Source organism: Alligator mississippiensis, chromosome 4 (assembly GCF_030867095.1).
Source record: "Alligator mississippiensis isolate rAllMis1 chromosome 4, rAllMis1, whole genome shotgun sequence".
NCBI lineage: Eukaryota > Metazoa > Chordata > Crocodylia > Alligatoridae > Alligator > Alligator mississippiensis.
In genome coordinates this window covers 129,383,875-129,410,986 of record NC_081827.1, presented here as the reverse complement: position 1 = coordinate 129,410,986, position 27,112 = coordinate 129,383,875, and the positions used below count along the sequence as shown (strand labels likewise).

At 41.1% G+C, this 27,112-nt stretch overlaps 2 protein-coding genes across 4 annotated transcripts in view; one reads left to right on the top strand and one right to left on the bottom strand.

Moving 5' to 3' along the window:
• The window catches only part of TM7SF3 (transmembrane 7 superfamily member 3), a 30,572-nt gene extending 23,746 nt beyond the window's left edge, over positions 1 to 6,826 (top strand). For both annotated transcript variants that reach the window (XM_019498349.2, XM_006272887.4), the window contains exons 9-12: positions 1,379 to 1,531; positions 3,013 to 3,110; positions 3,567 to 3,729; positions 4,381 to 6,826. In XM_019498349.2, the coding sequence (XP_019353894.1) occupies positions 1,379 to 1,531; positions 3,013 to 3,110; positions 3,567 to 3,729; positions 4,381 to 4,643 (677 nt within the window). In that variant the 3' untranslated portion in view covers positions 4,644 to 6,826. The remainder of the gene's footprint in view (positions 1 to 1,378; positions 1,532 to 3,012; positions 3,111 to 3,566; positions 3,730 to 4,380) is intronic.
• Positions 6,827 to 10,144: 3,318 nt separating this feature from the next.
• On the bottom strand, positions 10,145 to 27,075 carry FGFR1OP2 (FGFR1 oncogene partner 2). 2 transcript variants are annotated; one of them, XM_014607336.3, is made up of 6 exons: positions 26,990 to 27,075; positions 22,980 to 23,116; positions 21,865 to 21,982; positions 19,350 to 19,492; positions 15,916 to 16,029; positions 10,145 to 13,128 (listed from the first exon to the last, which is right to left on the bottom strand). In XM_014607336.3, exons 2-6 carry the CDS (start codon positions 23,112 to 23,114, stop codon positions 12,991 to 12,993), a joined length of 648 nt encoding a protein of 215 aa, XP_014462822.1. In that variant the 5' UTR covers positions 23,115 to 23,116; positions 26,990 to 27,075; the 3' UTR covers positions 10,145 to 12,990. The 2 variants fall into 2 exon arrangements, with proteins under 2 accessions (XP_014462822.1, XP_006272947.1); XM_006272885.4 differs by lacking the exon at positions 26,990 to 27,075 and adding an exon at positions 26,723 to 26,966.
• Positions 27,076 to 27,112: the final 37 nt, after the last annotated feature.

The window sequence follows — 27,112 nt, the reverse complement described above, 5'->3', positions numbered from 1 at the left end:
TGCTGTCCATAACTTCAGAATTTCATGGCATTTCAGTTAAGAATCATTGAACTAGAATCTAAATTCAGAGAAGATATATGGAGGGGTGCATTGAGGCTAAAAAGAACCACTGACCTAGCTGTTCCAGGTAACAGTGGCAAGATGGAACCTGCTGTGCCCAGCTCTTCCCACTTTCTGTCACCAGTTTGTACCTGTAGTGGTGAGTGTGGCCCCCTCCTACTCAAATGATCCTGTGGAATCTCATAAGCTGGTGACCATTCATGTGGCCCCTGCCACTGACCCTAGGAGTATAGGAAGTTTGGAGGCAACTAACTGGGATGCACAGCTTGGCTGTCACCCACTTGCATCAGAGCAGGCTGCTGGAAACATGGGGAAAGCTGGCACAGTGACTGCCTGAGGAAGCTGCAGTCTTCAGAGAAGCAGCCATGGGTGCTGCTGGGGTAGCTGCATTAGGCACACAGGGCTGCTTTAGAGAGGAGAATATCGGTCTCACGCAGGGGCCGAGTGATGCATCACCCCGGCATGTTGCTGGACCCTGGTTGAGAATCTCTGTTCTAGGTACTGTTAGCATACACAGTAGGGCTGTGCGAAGCTTCAGCAACTGATTTGATTCGGTGGCCAAATCTCCAAATCCGAATCGAATCAGGAGACTCTTTAATGTCTCCAAATCGAATTGGAACCCTCTGAATCTATTCGGAAAGATTCAACAATTCATAGACACGGTTTTAAATGTGTTTTTTTCTACATATGTCTAGGTACCAGGCAGCTCATGAATGCTAATACTAGGGCAGATGGAGCGTCCCACGGGGGGGGGTCCCCAGTGTGCTTGGCAGCAGACCCAGAAGTGGACCAGAAGCACTTCTGGGTCTGCCGGAGAGCCGCCTTGCGCCTCCTCTCAGCTTGGCAACTGGTGCCTCCTCTGGGTCTGGGGGGCACTTGGGGTCCCCCTGTGGCCAATTACTGAGCTGGGGGGGATGCGAGGGGGCTCCCCAGTGCGCTTGGCGGCAGACCCAGAAGTGGACCAGAAGTACTTTAATCTGAATCGAATAGGGCCCGTTTCATACACCCTAATGCACAAGCTTTGTTAGCCTGATGCATGCTAAAGGCAGGAAGAAGAAACCATGACAACAGAATCCAGGGCTGTTTACACTTGGAGGAACAAAAATCAAATGCAAAAGCAGCGCACGTCTACAGCCAAGTACTTGCATTTGATCACTGCAAATATTAAGACCTTAAATTTTATACACTGAAATCTACAATGATATTGCAATGCATGGAAACTTTGTAATGGCAGCCTTCCGAGTTGTAATGTCATCCAAAATAACGGGTTACAGAGATATTTGAAATCCTAGAGACACTTTCTTTTTCTCTTTCACAGTCTGCCTGATTCTGACTGCTGTAGCTGGAATTGTTGGAGGGCTTCTCCTGGTCGCTTATTGGTGGAGGTTTGGTTTTGTCCCACTCTGCATGGTGCTTGTTGGACTTATGCTGGGACTCCTCTTCGCATCGATGATCTTCTTCACTCCGCTAGGTATGCCCTCTGTTAATGTCTGAGTCTGCCAGAGACTGCAGTTGCAGTGAGCCTAGCAAAGTGGAGGGTTGGCTTTTCATATTTATCTGCTGATGCAGCTCAATTCCAGAGGAGGGTGCCACCTTCTGGCTAGTCTATGGAGAGTGCCTGTAGAACTGGGAAGTAGGCATATAAGCCTTCTCTCGTCTTTTTAATGTTGGGAGGGCTGTGCTACATCTCTGCAGCTCTCTTAAAGTGAGGAGTCATTGTAGTGCTGCTTATAAGTGTTCATAAGAGGGGAGAGGGGTGGAATCCCCTAGCCTTTCTAGTCTTACTTCTCTATATAAATGTGGCAAAACTGCAAACAAGCCTGTATTATAGTTGGAGCTGTCCCTAGGCAGCTTGCTGTTTCAGCAACTGAATGGGATGTCAGCTCTACCCCACGTGTGGATGAACATGCTACCTGTTCTACATGCCCTATCCTTTCACCCAAACTGTCTTGAGGCCAGTTGTAACAATGGAGAATCTGCAATGCAGTAACAACGAGGGGAGTTTTGGCTGAAGATTCAGAGACCTCTCTTTAATCCAGGATAGAATACCTTGATTTGAAACACAAACGCAGAACCTTGAGGGATTTGGATTCCTGCTTCCAGCTGTACTGCTGTGCTCCAAAGCATCTAGTATGACTACACTAACAGGTTTTTACTGTTGTTGCATCTCTCTAGTGAATCTGAAAGAAGATGTCACTAAAAGCATGTTTATACAGTTGGATGACTGAACTGAAGTCCCTCTGGGTCAGCAGCATAAGCAATGCTGTTTTCTTTGCTTAAACCTCCGGAGACTTCTTTTAATCTTCAGCCTTACTCTGGCAGTGAAACTCAAGCAGCAGTTTCTGCTCTCTCTCCCCAGCTTTGGCCAGGGGGTTAATGCAAACTGAAGAGGAGGCATGTCTGCATACTATAGGCTGTGCATGTCACTTAATGAAGTATGAACACTGATCTCTGTGCAGTCCTGTAACAAAACTGAGTGCTTTGCGTTGGTGGAGAGATCTGCCCATTTTGAATTCATTTTGAAGCAGAAACTCTGGGTCTATAAATCCAGTTAGGCATCAAGAGTCTCCTTCAAATCCGGTAAAAGACTTTTCCTTATCCTAAATAAGAAGCTTTACATATAAGTTTCCTCTTGCTGATTCTGTTGTGCAGACTTACATTTACTTATAGCTTATTGCACTGAACACAGACTGGTTATGGGCTGTCTTAGAGATTCGTCTTAAAGGTATTAGTGCTGCATAGCACAGACAGGAAGGAATTTGGCATGTGAGTGCTATTGCCTGTAACTTCAAATGTAACTCTAGGGTCTTGGCTTGCCATACTGAGGTTTTATAACACCATGTGTGTTGGAATGAGATTTTCCTCTTCATGTTGTTGGGGCATTTAATTTGAAAATAGATGCGAGTTCATTAGGCACGTTTGTGGCTGACAAGTAGAATGGTGTCTTCACAGGAGATTACAGGGTTTTTCGTGACGATGCCGTGTTTTGGGTGACCTTTTCTTGCATAGCCTTGATGATTCCAGTAGTCTTTGTTGGCTGTCCAAGATTTGTAAGTATTTGCACAGCACTTCCTACAATTAGGATGGATGCATGGCTGAGACCTTCAGCAAATTTCAGTAAACCATCATGCAACTTTGTCCAGCTCTCCAAAGAGCAAGGCTGCTGTGGCATGCTAGCTATGGAGAAATGCTCTTCATTTATTGTATTGGGATCCCATTATTTTCTGTGCTGTATAAGCATTTAGAAAAATTATGCTGAAGAACTTCAATACCTTGGATAAGACTTACTACATGGGGATCATTTGAGGGAGGCAGGAGGAGGTGGGCTGGAGAAGAGGGAGAAAGCAATGGTAATAGGAGGCTACAGGACTAGTGGTGCTTGCAGATTTCTTAAGTTGCATCTTTGTTTAAAATTTTATTATGAAGTTCCCTCCTGTTATCCTTTGGGGAGAAATAATGCTCCTAATTGGAAGGTGCAGAATGATCTGATCTTTTGTCTTTTCTAGCTGAACATACTGGCTTGTGGTATAGTAGGCTCTTATTCAGTGGTTTTAGCTATTGCTTGTTACCTGTACACAAGCCTTGCTTACATCACCCTGGACCTGCTCCGGAGAATTCTGAAGAATGACTTCAGCAGAGCTTATACTAATGTGCCCTTCCAAACAAATGGTGAGCAGTATTGCCATAAACCTGTAGGTCTGCTTGTGACTTTGCTTCAGAGAACTGACCATTTCCTACCCTAACCCCTATGATATTAGAGCACCTAGTGAATATGTAGCCATGTTTCTTTGCCCCTAGCTATCTTGTGAATGTACAAAAATCAGGTGACTTGGCATCTGCACGCTGCTCTATAAAAGCTGGAGTTCCAGATGTTGCTATGGGTTTGGGACCTTGTTTCTTTGTTTTCTTTTTTTCTTTTCTTTTTTAAAGAAGATTTTATAGGCAGTTAAAAAGGTAACAAAAGCTGTTCCTAATCTAGGTTAACAAATCATGGGGAGTAAGGCAGCAAAAGCCAGAATCCTAAATTGCTTTTAAGAAAAAAGGACTGGAAGGGACCTTCTTTACCACTGAGCTTGGTGGGCTGCTATTGTAGGCACCAAATCCATATGATACCCTTCACAAACTGAACTACAGGACTGCATATCAAGAGCTTTAGCCCTCTTTTTTTTCCAAAATGAAACATGGAAATATTGACATCTATCCAAGACATGAATTGGGGTGCCTTTTGCAGGGAGGTGGGGTGGTGGGACAGAGGAGGAGAGGAATCCTGTCTTGCTGGTGCCATTGCAGTGGAATTAATGTCTTCCTTCTCCCCTCTAGATTTTATCATCCTGGCAGTCTGGGCAATGCTGGCACTTGGCGGAGTAACAGCGCAGCTTCGCCGAGAAAGAGGCGAGGTACCCTTCCCACCACACCCTTATCGGATCTGGAAGCGAGAAAGGGAGCGTAGAAGCACCAATATCCTGGATCCCAGCCACCACATCCCTCCGCTGAGAGAGAGGATCCATAACAAACTATTGCAGATCAGGGAACTCTTCCGGAAAGAGCAACCAGCTGGGGAAAGAACTCCACTACTACTTTGACTGACTGACTGACCCAACACTGTGGTGACATCAGCTAAAAAGGGCTCTAAGAATTTACTGAACTAAGGATGTTTGTGGACCAACATCCATCCAGCAGTGCTAGACTGTTCTTATTGCCTAATCCTGCTTCAGAGAGTGTGCGCGCTGGACATGGAAGATAAATGGTGTATTGGACACTAGCTTATGCCACTTTTTTTTTTTTTTTAAATGGCTCACTTGCCCTACTCTAATATGCAACTCTTGCTGGCTGCAGAGAGCTTGTACTAAGGTTGGAGTACACTGAGTGCAATGACCAAGGTGTTTTGTCTTGTGTTTGAAATATTTAATGTGCAGGTACAGCAAGACTAAGACTTAAAAAAAAATTTAAGAAGGTTCCTTGTGATCAAAATGTGCCATGTCAGAATTCTACCCTTGTCTTGCAAAAATCCCATCCAAAATACCTATCTCTGTTCCTAATGAATGTGCACATTCTGTGCTTAACATACAAGGGAAGAACGATGCTGAAGACTATCTTGAAGGAAGTACCTTTTTTACTGCAGTGTCATTGCCTATTAAACCTTCAAAATAGGTACAAAACCCATATCTCTAAACACAAGAACTATTTTTAACTGTTGTTGAACCGTGATAAACTACCAAGAAACTTGTGAGTTTAAATTGCACTGGATTCATGCTTCTGTATTCCTGTGTGCGTAGATTCAAGAACTAGGCTCTTGCTCTGGGAAGGAATAAGAGAAGCTCTCGCTGCCCTTGCTTTAAGCTGGTTTTGATGTCACTTCTGTGGCAAGCTATTCATCTGGTCTCTGCCTAGTAGTACAGAGATGATGGCTGCTAATAGAACACAAAAGGTTTCCCTCCCCTTACCTGCTTCCTGAAGTGTTTTTCCTCTTCTTTTACTTGGGTTTCTTTTTTTTTTTCTTCCTTGCCATGTCCAAGAAAGAATGGCCTTGTTTTAATTATCAGAAACTGAAAGTGTTAACCTGCACTAATTGCTAGACAACCTGATTTAGTACCTCCAGAAAAGAAAAAAAAAAAAAAACCCAATGTATCTTGGACTTTGAGACGCGCTACTTTTAAAATCAATGCTTTTATTTTCCCTTGGAGGGGTTTGGGAAAGAGGTATGAACAGCTTGCTGTAGGTGCAGTGTTGACCTGAAACCTTGCTGGCTACAAATATGTAGCCTCCTCTTGCACTCTGCCTTTTCAACAGCATGCACTCAGATTAAAGTATTGTCTAAAGGAGTTCTAGGACCACCTTACTACTTCACAGACCATGATTGTATTTCTCTACTTCATCACTAAAAACTTGTATATTTTCTGAACAGTGGATAGGAGTGTGATAGTTGTGGATCACTTAAACACAGGACTTTCTCCTCCAGCTCCCCCTCCACTCTAAAACCTGTCCAACTGTCCTTCACTTTTTGTGTGTGTGTACATAGTGATGTCACACTTTTTTTTTTTTTTTTAAAGCTATCATCTTACCTTCTGGGCCCTGATCTAGGTTTATTCAAGTGGCTTTGTTTTCCTTTTTCCCCCATTGCCCTTATACCTCTACCATCTGTGCAGCAAATAGCATTGATCATTGTTGCTCTGAGGAAAATCTTTACAGAATAATCTATAATGAAACCACCACTAACAGTACAATACAAAGTCACCCAAGCGAACTTCAGTTGTGAGCCACACAACCTCCCAACTTGTTAACAAAGCCTCTTTTTTTTTTTTTTTTTTAGGTCTTGATATTGAGACCATTTTAATACTAACGAGATAAATTTTGAAGGCCAATGTCTTTTAATTTTCACTCCATGGAATGTTCATCTTTAAGGCTGACCTGAGGTAAAGTTTATCTTGTGGTAAAGCTAGGTGGAACTCAACAGCCATGTTGATCTCTACCTGCTAGGGAGCTGACTCCAAATGCACTGTTCCCCACAGCTCACCTAGGGGAAGGGGAGGCCTACCTCCATGTTGTATACCAGACTGATGCTTGTTGACTGCCTTATAGCACTGATACTACAGAGCGTAACTTTGCCACATACAATGGCCAAAGTAGCAAACACTTATTTTTGTGTGTTACTACTCTGAAACATGTTTATCTTGTTTTTATAATTACCAAGCTCAGCATTGTGAGAGAGAAACAGATTTAACTCAAATATTTTCTATCTTTTTATAATAAAGATGTTTCAACAGTGCGTGGAATCAAAAGGGTCTGATCTTGATGCTTCGGGTATGCAGATGTCTTGAACCCATTCTCACTGCTGCATGCATCCTGCATTCTTTGTATTTCCTGTAGAGCTTCAAAGGATGAGGTGGGATTGCATTCTTAAAGTTACAACTTGAGGTCCCAATTGAGATGACAGCTATTCAGTGCTGTATAAAATAGGAGTATGTGATTGGAACTGCTTATAACTTGATTGGACAATTCCTTGGAGAAAGGAGATTGGAAATGTATAAACAATCTTTTTAAAAATTGGAAATTTAACTTTTGATTAAATAAACTCTACATGCTACTTCAGCAAGTTAAGGCAGAGCAGGGAATCTTAAGTCATTGGACCAGAACACGGGTCTAACCTCTTCCAATCCAGGCTGTAGCCTGGAGCCATTGCTTGCCTGCCTAGCATAACGTATGGAATGACTGAACAGTCTATACCTAATTCCTGCAAAAAAGGCACTGAAGTGCTCCTACCACAGACCGCTTATTGCTTGATGGCTAGGACACTCAGAAGTGGGTTAAAATCTCAGGAGGAACTAAGGCTGAAGCTTCTCATATTGTAGGTGAGTGGTCTAATCTTTTTGAGCTCTTGGATAAAACATGGGCATCACCTCATCTGCAGAGGCTGCTGCAGTGGAGTGGTCTGACAACAATTGCTAGTCAAGCAGAGTAATGCCACCTTTTTATCCATTCCGATAAAGCTTGAGGACCATACCTTGGGAAGGTTATACCTCAGTATGGTCAAAACCAATTACTTTTGAACTCTTCTATATGAAAAATGTAAGAGATAGTAACTTGTGTCCACAGCTTAAGACATACTAGCTAGTACTGTGCTGTCTGCTGCCCATAAGACCCCCTTTTCCACAAGAATCAATTCAGGGATTCTGTATTATGTTATAATCTTTTTACATTCACTTTTCTGAAGGGCATCTGTCTCCCCTTTTGAAACAAAACAAAGGACCCAACAACTGTATGAAGTACTATAGGCATAAGCATGCTAGTTTCTAGTGCCCCCTATCATGATAGAACTAAAGCACTGAGTCATGGGGTTTTGGGGGGGTTTTTTTGTTTAGAACAAGAAAAAATGGATCAATTCAAGATCATTTGCATCTCTGGTCCCTTCCTCCTTTTGCGGGAGAGCTGGAATATAGCCAGTATTCTAGCTGTCATTTATCCAGTAGTAGCTCTGATTAGAGGTAAAAAAGGGTCCTGTTGATAATGTCTTTGACAGGATTCAAATGCCCCTGTAATTTGCTGTTCGGATAGATTAGGAGCATATTTCAGTGTCAGCTTTCGTTTAAGAAAACATTGTGGCACTCATGGCTGTAAGGCTAATGGTGAAAACAAAGACTAAACTTGAACAGTAGCTAGAGCCAACTTGAAACAAAAGTTTAGTTATGGAAAAAAATGACGGGTGGCTGAGTTTGGAACATCATAAACGTCCAGTAAATGCACCTTTCCCAAACCCATTTTCACCATGTTGGATAAAATCTATTGCATATTAAAAAACTGAAAACAGTTTGCAAGGCTGATCTAATAGTTCACTAAAAATCTCTGACTCAGGAGCAGCTTCTGAACACAAACTGACTGTGAATGCAGACTGTCCCTGTGAAATGTAACTAAATAATTAAAACTTCAGTCCTGGTACCAAGATCCTGTTAAGTGTCAATATCAACCACATTGCTGTTCTCCAGTTGAGTTGTGCCTAAAACCTAGGCCTTTTTCTAGCAACTGATGCTGCATGAAAAACTTGCTGTTCTTAGGCTTTGGAGAACCAGGTTTGCAAGGTAGAGGAAGCATGGCATGGCCTTCAAGGGCTTTCTACCAGCAGTGGGTCCACCCAATCATTGGGCAACTTGTAGGGAATTACTCAGTTCCCAACTCAATGTGCGATACATATACAACTCACTGATTGGCTTAAGACTTCAGTCACACAGTTACAGGACAGTCAGATGAGTGGAGATTCCTATATACCACTTTGAATTGCTGCTAGCAGCAGCAATTTAGTTTGCCCTACTCCCAAACTAGAGTAAAGTTACCATCAGTTTAGGATAATTAAAAGAAACCCAAAAGCACTGACCAGTACTAGAATAACAGACTTCCAGTAGTTCTTTCTGATATTCCTACATGGCTGTCTTTCCCCTTATGGGTTTTTTCTAGTTTAGGCTAACTGCATCCTTTTGACAGCCTTAACTGCAGACTTTCTCTTAGTTTTCAACCTTTTTCCTATTGCAATTTTAAGTTCATTTAATACAAGATATGGCCTTGTCCTAGTAGCAGTCCTGAAGACATTTGTGTTTAGCCAGTTATTTATAGGGCATAAACATTCCGTCTTTTCTAGTTTTTCTATCATGCCCTGAATACAGTACCATCAATTTAACATGTTAGCGGTTTTCTACAATAACATTGTCTTTATTTACTTGGTCCTTCATTACATCTTTTCTGCTTCAGTAATGCATTGGGCTGCTGTTAAACATTAATTAATTCTGTGCATTTTGAAATGGGCTTTGAAATGGGCTTTAGGCACTATCACCATAGCCAAATTCCAGCTTAGGATTTATTGGTACATTCCAACTTACTTCTAGCTTGAATTACAAAACTAAATCCTATACTCATCCAACTTTTCTATATGGCAATACTTGTAAAGAGGCCACACATTTTGATTATTAGTGACTGAAGTTATTTCTACATGCTAATATAGAAATAAAGAACCTTGAAATTTAACTTTTACTGGCTACCATAGACAGCAGAAGGCTAGGGCTAACAGGGCCTAGCACCCACCCCTCAAACATGGCTCCACTCCTCTAGCACCACACACTGCTGCAGCACTGTGCCCAAGCGTCCCCACACTCCCCCCATCAAATATTTTCTCCTGCCATTGCTGCTGGCTACGCAAAAAGCTACTGCATTATATTTAAGATACAGAAATGATTCTTTGATATCTACAGGAAACTAGCTGTAAACTAGTCAGTTTAATTTCAAGCTGGACTTCAGATTTGCAGCTGGCCAGCTTTATTATCCTGAAACATAACATGCTTACATGGGATTCAACAGAATGTGGTTTGACACTAATCAGCAGGGATCCTGATTTTCCCTGATAAAAGAAAAATCACAAGTTCTCCGATTAATTTTAAGCATGGGTTTTGGGGCTTTTAAGGCTCCTCACAGACCCCTTCAGCCCTGCTCATGCCCCTCACTCCCCACACAGCAGCCTCCCAACCCAACTTTTAAAAGGCTATACATTTGGTACCTGTCCCATAGTTGAGAAATACTACTTGCTTTCCACTCATGAAGATAGTCAAGTTTTCAGTCAACTTTATTGATAAAATAAGTTTATTGTACAGTACACAATCCTAGCCATAAATTCATTTCAAGCATCTGCATTACAAAAATAATGGGCATGTGATGAAAAATAGTCACTCCACAAATGTGAGAGTTCTTTAAAACCCAAGAATAATTAGGTTTGTTAGGGAAGGGAAGGGAAGGGAAGGGAAGGGAAGGGAAGGGAAGGGGAAAAATATCAAACATGTGAAGACAACAAACAGATTAGTTAAATCACATTTTCTATTTACAAAAACACTAAATCAAGCATTGTTTCATAATAGAGCAACCTGCAAAAAGTGCCACACACTTAAGACTTTTGCTATGCAACCCTGGAAATTGGATTAAAAAAAAAACAACAACAAAAAAAACCCCAAACCCCCACTTCTGCATAAAATAAGTGACAGCAGATACCAGTCAACTACACGACTAACAATTCTCATCCTCCATCTTTCAAAGTAAAAAGTCCTTTTAGGGATGACAGCAACAAACTTGTTCAGTTTATGTGATTTTGCTTTTGGTTTTTAGAATATTTTATCACTTTGCATCTGAGGTGCAAAATTCAATTCACATATAGCACGCATGCGGCATTTGAGATTGTAGTAGTGGCCAAGCAGACTTTGTGCTTGAGCTAGTACACTTGCATAAATTTTCCCTCGAACTGTTGTAACAACCAGCTTTGAAATTATCAGACAGACATCTTACGTCTAGTTTTTCCTACCGACATTACTAAACCCAGAAACGAGTAAGGATGTCACCTTACTAAACACTCTAAAATGAGAGCCAGTGGTCTTTCCTATTGTTATAGGGTTTTGGTTTGTCTTTTTTTTTTTTTTTTTAAATACGAGAGAGACTCTTGGGGAAGTTTGGAGTTTCATACATGGCTATTGCAAATTATCTATTAAAAGGCACTCTCTCCTATTAGTTGAACAGTCAGTGGAACAACTAATTTACAAGTTTACTATATTCACTAATCAAATTATCAAATTCTGACAGGAAAAAATAATAATAAAAATAAATCAATTAATCAACAGCTGTGATAACCATCTCTTTCCCCCCCTCGTGCTCATTTTTAACTTTCAAAGTTATAGGAAGAGTTAACAGCACCAGTGTAATGCATGTTAATTTTTTTATAAATCAAGTTAGTAGGCATTGATAATTCAGGTCTGAAACATTTGTACTATGCTAAATATTTACCTACATGGGCTAGAAGGTTATTGCATTATTGGAAAAATGTTAAAAAATAGATTGCTCGACATTTAAAGGGTTTTGCATTCTTTCAACTGAAATCCAATTTACTAAACTGAACTTGAGTACCAGTCTAGCTGAATTAAAAATACTTTTACTAAGTGAGGTCTGAGTAGTCAAAATATTCAAACTTAGATATGGTTTGCACACATATAATCATTTTGGTGAAATCTCTTGTGAATGTGTTTACAGCCAGGGAAGCCATGCACAAGAAGTCTAGAAAGACATTTCTCTCTCTCTTTTTTTTTTTTTTTTTTAAACACTTCCCTATAAGAGTAAGACAAATGTTTGAAAAGGGCAAAAGCAAGGTAGGTAGTTAACTTCAAATACAGGTGTCCCAACATGCATAGCTATTCTTGCACACTGATTCTAACAATTAGAATCAGGAGGTACCACTTTCTTTAATCCTAACATACACAAAGCAAGCATGCCCTGTTGATGATGCCGTTTAGTGAAGTTCTCAGTAAGGAGGACACTTTTCCCTACAAATGGATTTGTACCTGGAAACTTTAGTTTTTAAAGTAACTTAGATAATCTCCCTCTTTTGTGAATACCAGAAATTTAAAAATACAGATTATAGTAGTGTAGGAGGCCAATTTTCTCAACAGTTGTCTTTTCCCCACAAGCTACATGCCTGCCATCTTCAGTTTGTATATCTAAACTGCAGCTTCCTGAATAATAATGGATAAATATCCAATCACAGAATGGAAAAGTGAGCTAGTTCTTTACAGTTTGGAAAGACTGAGTCCTCTCTCCCCTACTCAAAAGGTGAATGACTAATACAGAATAAGGTGCTGTGCTCTCAATGTTACTAAAAAAGTTTAAAATTGCATCTAGTGGCTGCAAAAAGTTTATTTGAATAGAATTCCTTAGATACTGCATGGGTATCCAAAAAGAACTGCTATTATGAAAGCAGAACCTACTGCAGCTACAAGCAAAATTATAAATTTAAATCTCAAAGTACAAGTAGGCATGCTACTGATATTTTTTTTGTTCCCAGTGGTACTAACCTATATCATTTTAGGTTAAATATTTTCTAACTCATAAAAGGTGCAAAGGATTAGATTTTTAATAGGGATTTCTCAGCTGCCAAAAGAAGCACTTCCACTGGTTTCACCTGGGGTTTGGATTGTGTCTCAATGTGTTGTGAAAGGCAGATCTGAAAATATTTACTTTACTAAAAATACTGAGAACAACTCAAAAGGGCTACTAGTTATTTTAGTAACTCTTAGGCAAGACTCATGAAATCTTGCCTTATTTAGACAGATACATTTTTATATAAGCAGTAAATTTAAATTAAATATGAATTTAGAGCTTGTCCTCCAAGTATTTAATGCAAAGTAATTTCAAATCTCAGTAACTGAATTAGCCAATTTCTCATCAGAATTAGGTTCATGAAAAAGTACTCTGGTGCTACTGATTTAAGATACCAGTTTTAATGTACTTCACACAGTATAAAAAACCAAACAAACAGAAATTGGTGCCCTATTCAGTAACAAGTGCTTGACAAGTGACCCCTGATACTCTGAGTTGTAAAGTGTGCAATTAAAGCTTTTTTTTGACTTCACAGCATCTTCAGCTCTTCCTTAGGCTCAGATCACTACTTGTTACTAATGCTGACAAAGATGTACTTTCAGATGCATCATCTTTGTTCATATTCAGAAAGGACTCTCTGGTTATCTGAAGGATCTCTCTCAAGCCTTTATTTTCATGCTACAATGAGAGAGAGAGAGACAGACAGACTTAATTCTTGTAAAATACTGGGACCCCCTCCAACCCCCCCCCACCAGAAAAACAATTTATTTGTTGTTAATAACACTTTTGAGATGCAAGAAGTGGATTTTAAAAACTCCTATTCAAATGTCACATGAAATAGTTAGAACTAACTTTTTTGCTGTATAGAATTGGTCTACCTTAAGTATCGGGAAAGAGTACAATACACCAAGGTGGATAAGAAAAGGATATCTAACTTAAAAAATAAAAAAGCTAAATAAAAGTGACAAGATTTTTCTCCCCCCCGCTCAATATGAACAGTTTTAAAACCACTTCCTGCAAGAAAGGATTTTGCTAGTACTTAATCAAAAAGAAGTATTACCAGTCCCACACATTCACAACTCATGATTTTTAAATCTGAAGACCTGCATTTTTTGTTTGTGTGCATCCTATGGGGCCAAGAAAGCAGGTACTGCTTCTAAGCTTTTCTCCAGTCTTGAAGACTAGAAACTATTTTTTTCTTCTGAAAAATGAAAGCCAAGATTCTCATCTCTACTATTTTCCAGGATCTGCAGCTTCAGGTAAAACATGAGACACTGAAAAACTCATTGCAAGATAAAAATCAGAAGGCACTACTGGGAAGGCATAACTGACTAGTCTTTCTTGTCCAAGTAAGTATACCAAAAGAGCAACGTGAAGGGAGAAATAGATTGGTATTTAGAAGGCAACTGTGCCAATAGAAGTACTTTTATAGAATAGAAGTTTATACTGAAAACCAAAAGAATCCTTTCCCATGCAAAATTAAATGTGGCAATAGGAAGTTAAAGGAGCCAAGTTATTGACTTTGCAAAAGCTTTTTATGACATATACTAGTGGATGTTGAAAATATGAATTCAGTGATAGATAGTTCCTTAGCTTTCAGCTAGATAGTATAGGACATTGTAAAACTGATGGAAAAAAATCAAATGGCTTTGTTAAAGCTTTTTATAGTCTGGACATGAAAGGAGAGATTAGGACTCAAAGCAGACAACTGGAGCAGTTGAAAGATTTGGGGGAAGAAGGCCTGAACTAAAGACTCGAGGGAGTCCAGAGGGGGGCCATTCATATGGTTAGAGACTTATAGGACAAGCCCTATAAGGAGAGACTGAGGGACCTGGACCTCTTCAGCCTCTGCAAGAGAAGGCTGAGAGGTGATCTTGTGGCCGCCTACAAATTCATTAGGGGGATGCAGCAAGGGATCTGAGATGCTCTGTTCACCAGGACGCCTCTTGGGGTAACAAGGAACAATGGTCACAAACTGACAGAGAGGAGGTTTAGGCTACATATCAGGAAAAACTTCTTCATGGTAAGGGTGGCCAAAATTTGGACTGGGCTTCCAAGAGAGGTGGTGCTCTTTCCTACCTTGGGGATCTTTAAGACAAGGCTGGATAGGCATCTGATTGGGGTCATCTGACCCCAGCACTATTTCCTGCCAAACTCGATGATCTGTTGAGGTCCCTTCTGACCCTAGCATCTATGAATAAAATATCCTGGGGCTGTCCCAGCGATCTACGAATGCTATTTTAGAGGCACACACAGGCAAGGACACAAGCTGCCTTTTTTAAAGATGGAGTATTTTGATAAAAAGCTAGACATAGACATAGCTGAGTGTGATCCTCACTGCCCAGCTAAGCATCGTCTTTGTTGTGTATAGTCTCATATTTATATATTTACACACAGAGACAAATAATTTTACATCTCAGCCCCTAGTATTACAAATAAACAACCAAAATAATTTCAGGAAAAGTTTCTGGAATGTTTGAAAGTATGTGTGAAATTAGATATAGATAAATGTATATATAAATATGTATATCATTTTACATGCACACACACTTTCAAACATTCCAGAAACTTTGCCCAAAATTATTTTTGTTGTTTATCTGCAATAATAGGAGCTAAAGTGCAAGACAGAGCCAATAAAATATAGGTGTACAGGCAGTCCTCGACTTACAATGTTTCTAAATTGGCACCCTGTTTCAAATTTATGACCTCAGTTTCAACTTTACAACGCTGGATCCAATGCTACACCACGCCAGCGAACAATTTCGCTGCGTCGCTCATCTCCCTGGAGAACATCTGTCCAAACTTCCTTGGATACCTTACCTTCTTTAAGAAAGCAGAGAAGACTCCAGAAAAACCTGCAGCCAAGACTCCTGAGAAGACTCCAGCCAAAAACCCTTCAACAAGTCCGACCAAGAGCCTTTCAGAAAGTCCAGCAAAGTCATCCCAAAAAAGTCCTTCCAAATCAATGATTGCTATTTACAAACATTAATGTAGCTATACTACTCATCTATAATTTGATTGAGTACAAAATTCTGGGGTATTTTTGGTAAAAATAGGGTATTGGGCCTTGGTTCAGAAACTAATCCCCCATTTATAACATTGTTTCTTATGAGAAAACTGGTTCCAAGTTACAACGTTTCGACTTTAGACTCAGTTTTCAGGAACCAATTGTGTCGCAAGTCCAAGGACTGCCTGTATTTCATTCCAGAGGGATGCAAGTTACAACAGCTAGTCAAAGACAGCCCTATACTAGAACAAACCATTGAACAAGGCAGCATGACTGCAATTTCAGAACATTTGTAAGTAGCATTAGTGTCTAGACATGTCACAACTCTTCCCTAAAAATGCTACACAAAAACTAAATTCCTTTGGAAGTATAAGCTATAACAGATTTACCCTCATAACATATGGCAGTTTGGAAAAGGTCACAACTTGCTGTCAAAGCTTCCCTCATTACATACTTACTTCAAGCTGAACAATACGTTCCTGCTCTTTACAACCCTGCTGTTCATCAATTTCAATGGCTTTTCTCATTACTGCTGCCATTTCTGTAATTTGGTCCACATGCACTTGTAGCTCCTAAGACCATAAAAAGTTAAAAAAAAAAAGCTTTAATACTGCTTCCTGCATTAGCAAAACTATAAACTGAATATTAACAGAACAGGGTGTTGGTAACTGTTATTCAGCTCAGCAAAAGTTTGAGTTCGAGACAGGCTATTTAAACAGTCACTGGGAAAGAGATGCAATCTGAACAGCCTCACCATGGACTGGAAACTAGACTTCCTTTGTCTGGCAAGTACCTCAACTATGAGGCTGCAGAGCCATACTCCCCCCTTGGGAACGTACTTTCCAGCTCTGGCTCAGTGAGTCTTCCCACAGGACCACTTTGCAGAAAGAAATTCAATGGACAGGGGTAGGAAGAATGTTTTAAGGGTGAAGACAGCTTGTGGTTAGGAGGCTGCTCCAGGAATATGGGAGATACAGGTTTAACCACTTCAACTAAAAGAAGCTTTACTGAATCTAGTCTCACTTCCTTGGTGAGGACTGTAACAAGCAAATAAGAACTACATCGAGAGACATCCAAGCCTTGAGAAAGGGCAAGAATTCAGGAAGATGCTCCTGCTTTCTGCATTACCTATTAGCAAGCTTAGGCAGCTCTCTACTCTGAAACCCTGCACTGTTGTTGTGCATTCTCCCATGCACTGGATAGAGAGAGATACAGAGCTAAACTCAAGGCTGTGGATTCCAGTCTGGAGAAAGAAATCACTTCAGAGTTGAATACCGTAACTCAATGTCATGGCATCTAAGTCCATGGATCTAGCCCCAAATATCTGCAAACTTTTTTATTTGTTTTTTTTTTTTGCTAGTTTTATTGAATTAAGTTTTCTAACAATTTTAACCCTTTAAAGTCCCTGCTAGCAGGAAAATGAGTTAAATTTCAGTTTGCAGCAAGTTTGTTAGCACATTTATTTAATAGACCATTACTAAACACTAAACATTTTGGTGAAATCAATATAAAATGCTGAATTTTGAATGCAAAATTATTTTTCCCAAACATTTTTCTGCAATCCATTAACTAAATCTCAGTAAACAAGTGCTCAGGCTGATTGATGGGTGCCTCTTGGGAAAATATTGTTCACTGGTAACAGCAAGATTAATTCCTTGGGCACCAAGTGTGAAGGAATTTTTACTGCACTGAAAAATTACTTTGTTTTTCTGGCTGTAAAGATTAGTGGAAAGTGCAGAATGAAATTCCAGCAACTTAAATTAGAAATATTATAACCTCCCAGCACAAATCTTTCATGGGAAATGGAGTTGAACCCAAAGTATTGCATGAAGCCTAAAGAAGTATTTGGCCTAGCGGTATACTCTTGGGACAATTCAGAAGTAGAGACAGTTGGTTAGATACATCTAGAATCATTCCTCTGAATTAGACTTGTATACCAACACTTTCCTTCAAAAGAAATTGTACGTTCTAGTGAATTTCAGATCAGTGCCTAATATCTACCTTTTAAAAACCTTTAAACCCACTTTTTTTGAAGTGATACGATACTAATATTCACATTTTAAATTTCTGATTGAGCTATTCGGATATGTTCCATCTGAAGTTTATTCCACAGAGGCTGCTACTTAAAGTTTCCAGTTAATCCTTGGGTTAAAAAAACCCTGCACAACAAACAACAAAAAACTGCAGATGTCAACCAAGAGGACTCATGCCATTTTATCTGTCAGTGAAACCAGTTTTAAAAGGCTGGTTATTCTATTTACTTGTATGATCCAATCCACTATTTTTTCTGATGCAATATTTCTTAAGAGAACAAGTATTTACAAATTATTTAGGGAATAAAGACTGCACATTTAAGTCCCAATCCTGTAAGCTCTTATACACAAAATAATGTATATGCAAGAAGTTAGTTTAATTGATTTCAAGAAAATATTATGCATATGAAGTTAAATGAATAGGTAAACAGTCGGAGAAGCAGGGTCTTGTGGTTGGAAATCATTTTCCCAATATGCCAATTTCAACTCGCTTAACAGGTATGTTATTATTTAAAAAAAAGACAGTCAAAGACCACACAATTAAGTGTTTTGTCTATTTTATAATGGTTACAAAATATTTAGGAAACCAGTCTAAGTTTCTGCAAGTGCTTTATTATGTTAAATGTAAGTCATAAGCTAAAAATTAACAATCTCCAGTGCAGTTGGCTCTATACTGCCATTCTACAGCAGTGATGCTCAATGTTTTGGCTTCACAGGCCAAACGAGTGGTGCAGGGTCAGTCCATGGGCTGAATAAGATCCTGTGTGCCAAGACTGGGCCTGCATGACTTCAGCTGTCTCAGGTGCACCAGGACTGGGCCCTACAGACTCCATGCTGCCGCTGTGCGCTGGGCTGGGCTGTACACTGACTTGCGCACCTGATCTAGCTCTAGGGCCCCAGATGCATGGGGAGCCCTGCAGGCTGGACTTTGGCACCAGGGGCTTTATCTGGCCAGGCATTGAAAACTTCCCGTTCTACAGTATCTTCCACTTATTATGAAGTGATTTATTTGTTCAACCACAGTCATTTTCAAAGACTACAACCTGATATTTTCTATAGCTTCCAATTAATCTTTTAAAATAGTATATCACCTTCTGCTAGTACATATTAAAAGGCTGAACCATACTTTTCTTTAAAAAAGTGCCAAAGTAGACCAACATAACCAAGGCCAACAAATCCTCACATAAACCTCACCGAGAGCAGTTGTTGTTGTTGATTTTAATAACTCTCTCCCCTTTACATTTTCTAGGGGAATCAAGCAGCTCACAAAGATATCGGCAACTTTAGTTCCACCCAAAATCCAAAAAAGCAAGGATTACTCCACAGCACTTCTGATCAGTGCCAAGGAGGTGTTTTGGGGAGAACGGTAAGCCTGGTTATTCAATATTCAGAAGTTTGTTTTTCTTTTAATATTTTTTAAGAACTAAGATTTTATATCTTTGGAATAAAACAACTGAATACTGAACTAAATGAGGCTTACTTTTCCTCTTTAAAAAAAGGCAGGTTTGCCAGCGCAGCACTGACTACAAAAGCTATGAATGTCACTAGTCCACATAGAGCTGGCTGTAAATTAATACTTGACTTTCAGCTTTCAACCTCCAACATAGTACAGCAGTTTTCATTTTTGGTCCAGCCAAAAAAGCAAATTAAAAGACTGTGGTAATAACATGCTCTTTGATGACTACTTAAATACATACCCCCAGCATCTAGTGGACAAAAAATCTGTTTGAACTACATTTTAGTTGAGTGCAATGTAAAACTTGAGAACTGTTAATAAACATTCTAAAATAAAAGGAAATAGAAAATGCAGGCAATTTTATTAATGTTACAATTTTATATTTTTTATTAGGACACATTACCTTGGAATGTTGTTCTTTTAACTTCATGATTACACTTGGGTCATCCTTTTTGCTGGCCATGAGCAACCTAAACATCTGCTCTCTATACTTGCTCATTATAAGTTCTAAAGCAGACTGATGCTCTTCAAGAGATGTACGTAGTTCTGCCAACATAATTTAAAAATTTGATTCAGATTTGAATAGGGGTGGACTAAAGATATACATACAAAGAATCCTTCAATTTAAGTAACCTGAAACAAACACTTAGTTAATGTGCCACCTCTCCTCCTTCTATAACAGCAGTGCTCAATCTTCTGGCCTTGCAGGCCAGCTAAGTGGTGTGGCACCAGCTCTGTGCCCAGGATAGGGCCCACACTAGGCCTGTGCAAAGCGGCAAGTATTCACTTTGGATTCAGCTGATTCGGAGGACAGCAGTTCAATTTGGAGATTTGAATCACTGTCCCGATTCAATTCGGACGAATCAGATCCGAAAGATTTGGCACCGCTTTGGAGATTCACCCATAGACTAAACAGGCAGCTGACACAGCTGCCTCCAGCTGGTAAATTTGTTGGGGTTGCGGGGAGGAAAGGGGCACAGGGGAGGGAGGGATTGGGGCTGGGACAAGCTGCCCAGCCAGGGCAGGCATGGGATGCAGGTGTGACAGCATTCAGAGCAGGGGCCCTGCCCTGCTGCCATGTGGCTAGCCGGAGGGTGGGAGGAACACGGGACGGGACGGGACGGCATGACAACACACAACAGACAGGACGACGGGACCCTGATGTGGGTGTGGCTCGGTCCAAGCAGAATGGGGCAAGTGGCAGCAGGGCATAGCCCCCGCTCCCAGCACTGCTGTCCCTGCATCCTGTGTCTCTCTGTGCCAGCTGGCAAGCAGCAGCAGCAGCACAGAGTCCCCACTCCCAGTGCTGATGCGGGCATGGCAGTGTTGGGAACAGAGTCCCCTTCTGCCCGGAGTGAGCTGCGCCTGCATCGCACCCCCCTGCCTGGCACCAACTGGGCAAGAGGCAGCAGGGCAGAGCCCCTGCTCTCAGCACTGCTGCGCCTGCATCAGTGCTGGGAACGGGTGCTCTGTGCCGTTGCCCTTTGCCAGCTGGCATGGGGGCGGGGGGGAGGGGCCCCACAAGTGCTGCCTCTGCTTGCCAGCCAGCGCGAACGAGCAAGCACTGCCAGCGCTTGACAGCCAGCACAAGGAAGCAGGCATAACAGCACTGGGAGCGGGGGCTATGCCCTATTGCCACTTGCCCCATTCTGCCTGGAGCAAGCTGCACCAACATCCACCCCCACTCCCCGGCTGGGCAAGTGGCAGCAGGGCATAGCCCCTGCTCTGAGCACTTCTGTGCCCACATCCTGTGCCCCCCTCAAGTCCCACACCCCTGCCCCAGCTGGGCAGCTTGTCCCAGCCCCAATCCCAATCCCTCCCTCCCCCAACCACAACAGATTTACCCGCTGGAAGCAGCTGTGTCAGTTGCCTGTTTAATCTATGAGCAAATTGCCAAACCTTTTCCAATTCGATTTGGATGCTTCAAATCGATTCAGAGCTTATAATTGGTCTCCCGAATGAATTCAGAGATTCAGTCCCCGAATTAGGCCGAATTTCCTCCGAATTGAACCGACTACCGAAGCTTTGCACAGCCCTACTCCATACCATCCTGTGCACCCAATCCAGTGTATGAGGCCATGCTAGCCAGTCTTCGGGGCTTCCCATGGGCCTGGAAATTTGGCAGCAGTGCCACCACTAAATTTTCCAACCGGTACGAAACCCCATGGGCCAGGTGACTCAACACCAGGGGTTGAGGACCGCTGCTCTATAAAATGTATTTGGACTTTACATATGGCAAGCTTCTCCAAGGGTATTTACATTGATAACATTCTTGATCAGCTACAATTAAGGCTTTCAAAGTCTCTTTTTAAGAGAAATAAAGTGGCTGGAGCAGGGTGGGGACCTTACCTCTGCATGAGATATTTTATGTACAGCTATATCTGGAAGCAAATTAGGCTACTGTTGGGCGTGTAACTTTGTGGAAAATGTGTCTACATAAAAATGTTAAACTACCAAAAATTTAAGATCAAGAATGGCAAAGCATTTTAATACACAGCACCAGCTGTTAAGGCTTCTGAGAAGTCAGTTTTATGATATCAGTGATAAATGGAAAAAATAAAGATTTTTTCTTGGCAGCAAGCTAAATATACTAAATTTAGTAGGAATGGATGTTATATATCTTTTTACCTGGTTTAAAAACTAAGAGCATTAGATCTCTGGAAAAAGTACAAGCAAAGCCATTTCATAAGGCAAAACACATTTGAATTTTTATTCACCATTTTGACAGAGCCGAACTTTCTATATGTCACAGTTTGCGACTACATTATGACTGATTTTATGTTAAGAAAAATCTAAGATCAGAAGGAAGAATCTCTTGGGGAAAACTTATGCTGATAAAACTAGAGACATGCCAGTCCAAATTTCATGGGTGCAGGTCAAGACTTCCCCCCCTCCAAAAACAAAATATTAAACCTCACCTTTATTTTCCTGCTGCAATTCCCTTATTTGTCTGTTTTCCTGCTGGATACCCATCACTAATGAAGAACGAGGCCGATGTCTTGCTACCTCATTAAGCTCTTGAATTTCTTCTTGATACTAATTAGAGTTCAACAGTCATGTTAAAAGAATAATATGTATGTGAATGTAAGCAATTTTCAACAGTGACTAATATCATTTAAAATTTAGCATCTGGGGCCATTATTAACAACATTTGAGATACTTGTTATTTAATTAAGTAACAATTAATTGAAACTAATTTTAAGGATAGCTTTTTGTACAGAACATACTGCATATACCAAAATTGACTGCAAAAATAATGCCTCCTAATTGGTCTCCAAATTAAGAGTACAGTAAGATTTGCATTCCAAACCCTACTGTATCCTGACCATGCTAAATTCACTTCAAATCCAACAATGTTACCTTCATCTAGAGTCATGAAAAATCTATAGTTTTACTACCTTACTAGGTCATATCAATGTGACAGGATGATCTTTCTAATTAATACCAGAGAACCTTGTTTTGCCCCATCATTTAGTAGAAGCTGAGGCTAGTGATACCCCTTGATTACGAAACAGAAAATGAAAATTGTTACCCACTAAAAAAATCAGTTGAACTAGCTATTTGATTCAGATGATGAGAGAGTAGAAAGATAACACGCAGCAAGAGAAAATAAGACTGCATGCTTATAAAAGTCTCAGTGTGGTTAATTTTGGATGTCTGAGCTAATAAAACAAAAGAATACATACTTGGGGAAGAGAAGCTTACAGACATCATAATTTTTATATGTTTTATATAAAAAACAATTCTACAAACCCTTAAGCACATATTTAACTTTAAGCATATACATTGGTTACTTTAGTCCCAATCTTAAGAACAAACAACTTGTTCATAGGATCACAGTAACCAAAGCGAGAAAAGACCTGTTTCATTAGAGAGTTCATACTCATGTGGCAGCCATCTAGAATGTCAATAGAAGAGGTATCTAAATTAGAGTGATCTAAGTTAATAGCATTCAAGATTACCTACATCAGTCTTAATGGTGATATCTCAGTTTCTTCACTTTTTAAAATGAGTAAGCAAATGAAAAACAAACCTGTTTCATTGTTTCTACCCGCTTGTTGAGAGCAGTAGTTTGTTCAATAAGAGTTTCTGCTGCATCATCATGCTCCCTTAGCCGCTCCACTAGTGCTTTGGCATCAGCTAGGGCTTTCTCAATCGTGCAACTCATTTCTAAAAAATTGTACATGTATCACTTTAAAAGCAATCACTACTTATCATACAATAGTACAATCCTAGTCATACCTGCAACATCAATTTTTTAAAACTTACTCTGTAGCTCTTGGATACATTCTTTCCCTCATGAGCAAAAAAGGGAGAAATATTCAAAATCTTGTTTTCTTCCTTGGAAACAAGAACAATCTGCAACTCTCATGAAACCCCAACAACTGAGTAACTAGTGTTGCACCGATAGAGATTTTTGGGGCCAATACCGATATACGATTTTTAAGAAGGCCAGTATGGCCTCCTTTTTAAGCAGCCAGTATGGCTGATACCAATCCAATTTCTGATACATCGCAGAGAGCTGCCTCCAGCTGGTAAGTCCATTGTAGTGAGGGAAGGGGCGTGGGGGGCAGTTCACCCCCCCCCCCCCCCCGAGGGAGGGGACAGGGGCATGCACTGCCCAGCCAGGGTAGGGCACAGCATGGGACAGACCCCCAGCTTGTTTGGGGGGGGAGGGAGCAGCTCCCGCGGCTGAGCACACCATGGGAGGGTACAGGTGGGTTTGTGCCCCCTGGATCTGCATGGGGCAAGTGGGCTGCAGCTGTGCGTTGGAGCCTCATGCCCCTTCCACCACAACAGACTTACCAGCTGGAGGCAGCTCTCCACGCTGCTAGGCTGTGCTCCTTGCCAACTGAGTGCTGCGTGCACGCATGGGCGTTTATCAGCCAAATTATCGGCCCCATTGGGCCGATTTCCAGTACAACCAATTTTCTTTATATCGGTACCAATCCAATATCAAACCAACATACTGGTGCATCTCTATGAGTAACCTTCATGCACCTTTAATTCAGAAAATTCAAGACCATGAGCCATGGACAAGAGCCAAAAGGAAACTTCAAGGATCCAAGTTGTTGAGAAAACGTGATTTATGCATGGCCTGTGTGAGAGAAGCAGAAAAAGTGGAGGAAAAGAAAAAGCAGCAGCAACATTGCAAAGGTTAATGGAAAAGATGACAATATTGAAAAATCTGAGTTTGTGTCATACCACACAACCGTTTTGAGATGGCAGCTACATATCTGGAAGGGGAAATCTAATGCTGTGCAGATGCTGAAAGTCTTAGGTTTTGGTTTGTTTGTTTTTTAAGAATTGCATGTATGGAAGAGGCAGCTAAAATGACATAAGTAAAGTAACTCAAAATGTTTAAAAGATCAAGAGGAGATTTTAATTTATGTCTAAATACAGTGACCTCAGCTATCATTGCATGGAAAACACCTAAAAAAACAGAAACTTTTTCAGCAGTTGAGAGCAACACAGCAATTTAGGACAGGAAATGAATGTAGTTCATTCAATTAAAACATTATCTAATTGCAGCAGGTGTGACCAAGCATGGGTTACAGCTAAGCCTGCAAAACATTTCCATCTACTCAAATGCCACAATATTAATTTCCTGACTGGTTATGTTACATGGCTAGTCTAGGCACAGATTAAAGTTTTGTTTCTTTTTTTATTTTTTTTTTTTTTTTTTTTTTTAAAGAGTCTTTTCAGACACACTTGAGTTCTGAGGCTGGCAGAATGACTGACACTTTTTCCATTCAAATAAAATACGTAATTTTTTCTGAACAGTGCAACAATAAAATAGCAATGTTTGTATTTTGGCATTGTTACAGACCTCATTAGAGAAAAGTGCATCAACCTTCCTTGTAGAACAGTCTAACAATTCAGAAAACTACTTCTGTAACTGCTTAGTACACATTCACCAGAGGGGGAATTCTCAAATGCACAAAAGGCCAGTTAGCCAACAAACTGCCACTGAAAAAAAATCACTTTAAGTTGAGTATCCGTCTTAAATTTCCTTAGCGGGGGAGGGGGAAGAGGAGGAAATCAGTGTCTTCAGTTTTAATTAGCTATATAGAGAGCTTAATCATATAAATTTTTTAGCTTCTGTATTCATTTTCTTTCTAAAAAAAAAGCACATACACACATAGCTTTGCCAACTTCCCCCAATGGTTGGCTGAGCTGTGAAAAACCAAGTTAGCCAAAGTCATGCTAAGTTTAAACACAGCTCTTTAATTCATTTCACAGATCTCCCTGAGACACTGGGAAAAATGCTTACACTAGCAAATTCAATTTTTTCCAGAGCTTATATAGCTGTCTTTGTCCATAGTTAATCACTGTCAATTATGTCAAATTTTCTAATTCATCTGCCATTTTTTAGTAAGGTAATCAATTCTGCCCTACCTACATATCAATAGAAAGAGAAGTTTCCTGATGTTCCAAGTTAGCAAAGCCTGTGCAATGAAGCCACACATCCTGCCTTGACAGAGCCCAACACATCCACCAGGAAGCCTGCACCATTCTACTGCAGGAGCACAGAAGTCTAGCTACCAGTCTGGGCTGCACACTGTAAACAAAGGTCTTACCATGAAATAGGCATATAACTCAGTCCACAGACAGGAACTTATTAACGAAATATATATCCTCCCCAGTTTCACCTATCAATACATCCCCTCCTAGTTTTATTTATACAGTGACACCCACACCCAGCTTTATTTATATATATAGTTTATTTCTTTATACTTATATATACACGTATATAGGTATATAAAATACACACACAAATATATATACATACACACAGCTTTATAGTTTTATACATACAGTTCTATATATGTGTGTATGCACACACACATGTATAAAAGCTGTATTACAAAACTGCATATACACAGCTTCTATACACACGCTTTGTGTGTGTGTGTATATATACACACACACACAAAGCTACCTTTTACAGTTTGTATGTGTACACCCAGATACACATGCACACAGCTTCTATACACATAGTTGTGTGTGTATAATCACCTCTACCCCAAGAGTTTTGTCTGCCTATTTTATGTACACACAGAGCTTAGTGTACACACACAATTGTATATATACACATACACATATATACTCTCTCTTTGAGAGAGTCCAGAGAGCCACTTGCATCATCAAAGGGCAGGAAAACAGGCCTTACGATGAGAGGCTGGGAGCGCTGGAATTCTTCAGCCTGGAAAAGCACAAGCTGGGGGGGGGAGGGGGGAACACGACGGACAGACCTGGTGGCAGCCTATAAGTATATAAGGGGTGTACATCAGGATCTGGGGGAACACCTGTTCACCAGCGCATCCCAAGGGATGACAAGGTCAAACAATCACAAACTGCTCCAAGACCATTTCAGGCTGGACATAAGGAAGAACTTCTTTACTGTCCGAGCCCCCAAGGCCTGCAACAGACCTGCCGCCAGAGGTGGTTGCAAGCACCTACTCTGGACTCCTTTAAGAGACATTTGAACGTTTATTTTGCTGGGATCCTTTGACCCCAGCTGAATTCCGGCCCCTGGGGCAGGGGCCTGGACTCGATGATCTTGAGAGGTCCCTTCCAGCCCTAATGTCTATAAAATTTATATATGCGCACACACACACACGCTTCCTCCCCACGGTCCGGTTCAGCCCAGTCTCCCAGCCCGGACACACGCGGCTCCATCCCACAGCTGGGCCGTTCTGGCCCCGCGACAACCGGGCCTGCAGCGACATTAAATCCAAATCCGGGTTGCGACCCCCGCCCCGGCCGACTCACTCATGCCTGGCGGCGCCAGCAAAACCTGAGCCAGGCCGGGCCGTGATCGGGGTCAGCAGCCGCGGGAGCCGCGCGAACCGTGGCGCCAGGCTGCCCCACAGGCGGGAGGGGAGGAGCCTCCGCGCACCCCGCCGCTCCCACTCAAACCGCGATCGCTGCCGGAACACCACTTATCGCGATACTTCCCACTCCTCGGTTTATTTTTTTTGGTTTGTTTTTTTTAATATCCCCTTCAACCGCATTCCGCGAGATTTCGAAATCCCATACCAGCCCCAGGCGCGGTCAAATCTACTAGCTATGAAATAGCGCGAGAGTCCCATGCCGAAGGGTCTAAGTCTCGCGAGACCGGCGAGGAGCTGAGGGGTAGGGGGCGCTGGTAGGGAGAGAGGG